Source organism: Egretta garzetta, unplaced genomic scaffold, assembly GCF_000687185.1.
Source record: "Egretta garzetta isolate BGI_Z169 unplaced genomic scaffold, ASM68718v1 scaffold381, whole genome shotgun sequence".
Lineage (NCBI taxonomy): Eukaryota > Metazoa > Chordata > Aves > Pelecaniformes > Ardeidae > Egretta > Egretta garzetta.
In genome coordinates this window covers 36,203-37,758 of record NW_009258483.1, presented here as the reverse complement: position 1 = coordinate 37,758, position 1,556 = coordinate 36,203, and the positions used below count along the sequence as shown (strand labels likewise).

General features: G+C 65.5%; 1 protein-coding gene across 1 annotated transcript in view; it reads right to left on the bottom strand.

Moving 5' to 3' along the window:
* Window positions 1-54: 54 nt before the first annotated feature.
* The window catches only part of HGS (hepatocyte growth factor-regulated tyrosine kinase substrate), an 8,867-nt gene continuing 7,365 nt past the window's right edge, over window positions 55-1,556 (bottom strand). The window contains exons 14-18 of the mRNA XM_035899824.1: window positions 1,274-1,446; window positions 976-1,116; window positions 724-901; window positions 512-645; window positions 55-188 (exon numbers count right to left, since the gene is read on the bottom strand). Of these exons, the coding sequence (XP_035755717.1) occupies window positions 78-188; window positions 512-645; window positions 724-901; window positions 976-1,116; window positions 1,274-1,446 (737 nt within the window). The 3' untranslated portion in view covers window positions 55-77. The remainder of the gene's footprint in view (window positions 189-511; window positions 646-723; window positions 902-975; window positions 1,117-1,273; window positions 1,447-1,556) is intronic.

The window sequence follows — 1,556 nt, the reverse complement described above, 5'->3', positions numbered from 1 at the left end:
AGGAAAGCTGCGCAGGCTGCAGCCCACCCTACCTCGCCCACCCGGTGCCCAAGAAGGGGCCCACGGGCAGGCAGTGCTCACCTGCATGCCATAGGGCTGGGACCCCATGGAGACCGACTGGAGCCCATGGCGCCCGACTGGGGGGCCTGGGAGATGGCCGGGATGCTCTGCGACTGCGAGGCTGCGCTCTGGGGAGGAGAGGCTGGTGAGAGGTGGCGCCCGCAGCGATGGCTCATCTCAAACCAACACCAGCACCACTCTCCCAACTCCACTGGAAACAGGGCATCTTCTTCCCTCTGCACCCTCCCAGAACCAGCTCTGACCCCAGCCCACTCCCACAGCGAAAGCAGCAGCAGATCCAGAGACCTGGGGCCAACCAGCCACTTCTCCCTCCCACACTCAGAGATCCCGTTGCCGAGGCAGGGTGAATTGCACCAGCCCCGCAGAACACCCCCATCCTCACTGGCCGCGCACTGCGCTGCTTCAGCCCGGGGAACCTGCCCTCGCTTGCCTGGTAGCCCTGCGTCGGAGTTGGCTGGTAGGACGAGTACGCCGGGGTGGTGGTGGGCACCGCCTGCCCCTGCTGAGCCGCCTGCCCGCTGCCTGCCCCCGGCTGGTACATGTAGGCATTCACCATGCTGGGATCTGGGGCAGAGAGGGCGGAGATTGAAGCAACCACCTTGCGCTCAGCCTCCACCCACATGGGATCAGCTCCAGACATACCTGTCCCCGTAACAGGCATTGCAGTGTACGGCCCCGTGCCCCCTTGTGCTGCCTGGTTCATGTATACGCTGTGCATGGGAGAGCCCTCCACAGAGCCGGCCGGGCTGAAGGTGCCAGGGAAGCTGGTGGGCCCAGAGGGCTGGTAGATCACCCCACTGGCTGCGGGCATGGCCTGGAGCTGTTGAGGGAAGAAAAGCTTTAGGCCATGTCCCCCAGGACCTGGCAGGAGGGTCTCCGGCCCAGCAGCCGTACCTGGGCATAAGGCAGCGAGAAGGCTGGCATCTGGGCTCTCATCTGGATGGTCTGCTTCTGCTGTTCCAGGCGCATCTGCCTCTCCTTCTCCTGCTCCTGCAGTCGCTGGATGGCCAACTGACGCTGCATCTCCAGGTACTCCTGTGGGAAGAGGGCCTTGATGCTGAGGAGCCAGGACACCGCAGCATCCCCTCCTGCCGGGGTAGCCGTCCCCGCCAGCCCTGGGCTGGCCCAAGGTGCAGACAGGCCTGCTGGCCGACGCAGCCCCGGATACCCTGGAAACGCTTCCCTCCCTCACCTGCTTCTTCTGCCTCATGATCTCCAGCTTCTGGGCCAGCTGGATCTGGCGCTGGCGCTCTGCCTCCTCCGCTGCACGGCGCAGCTTCTCCCGATGCTCCTCCCGCAGCGCGTTCAGAGCCCCACGCGCGTCCCGGATCTGGGCCAGTTTGTCCTGCAGGCCTTCGTAGTACACTGGGGAGGGAAGAGACAGCCTCAGGGACCCTCTCGGGGCAGAGCCCTCGGACCACCCCTGCACACCACATCGGCTTCTCTCCAGAGAAGCTGCGTCCTGGGAATGCCGG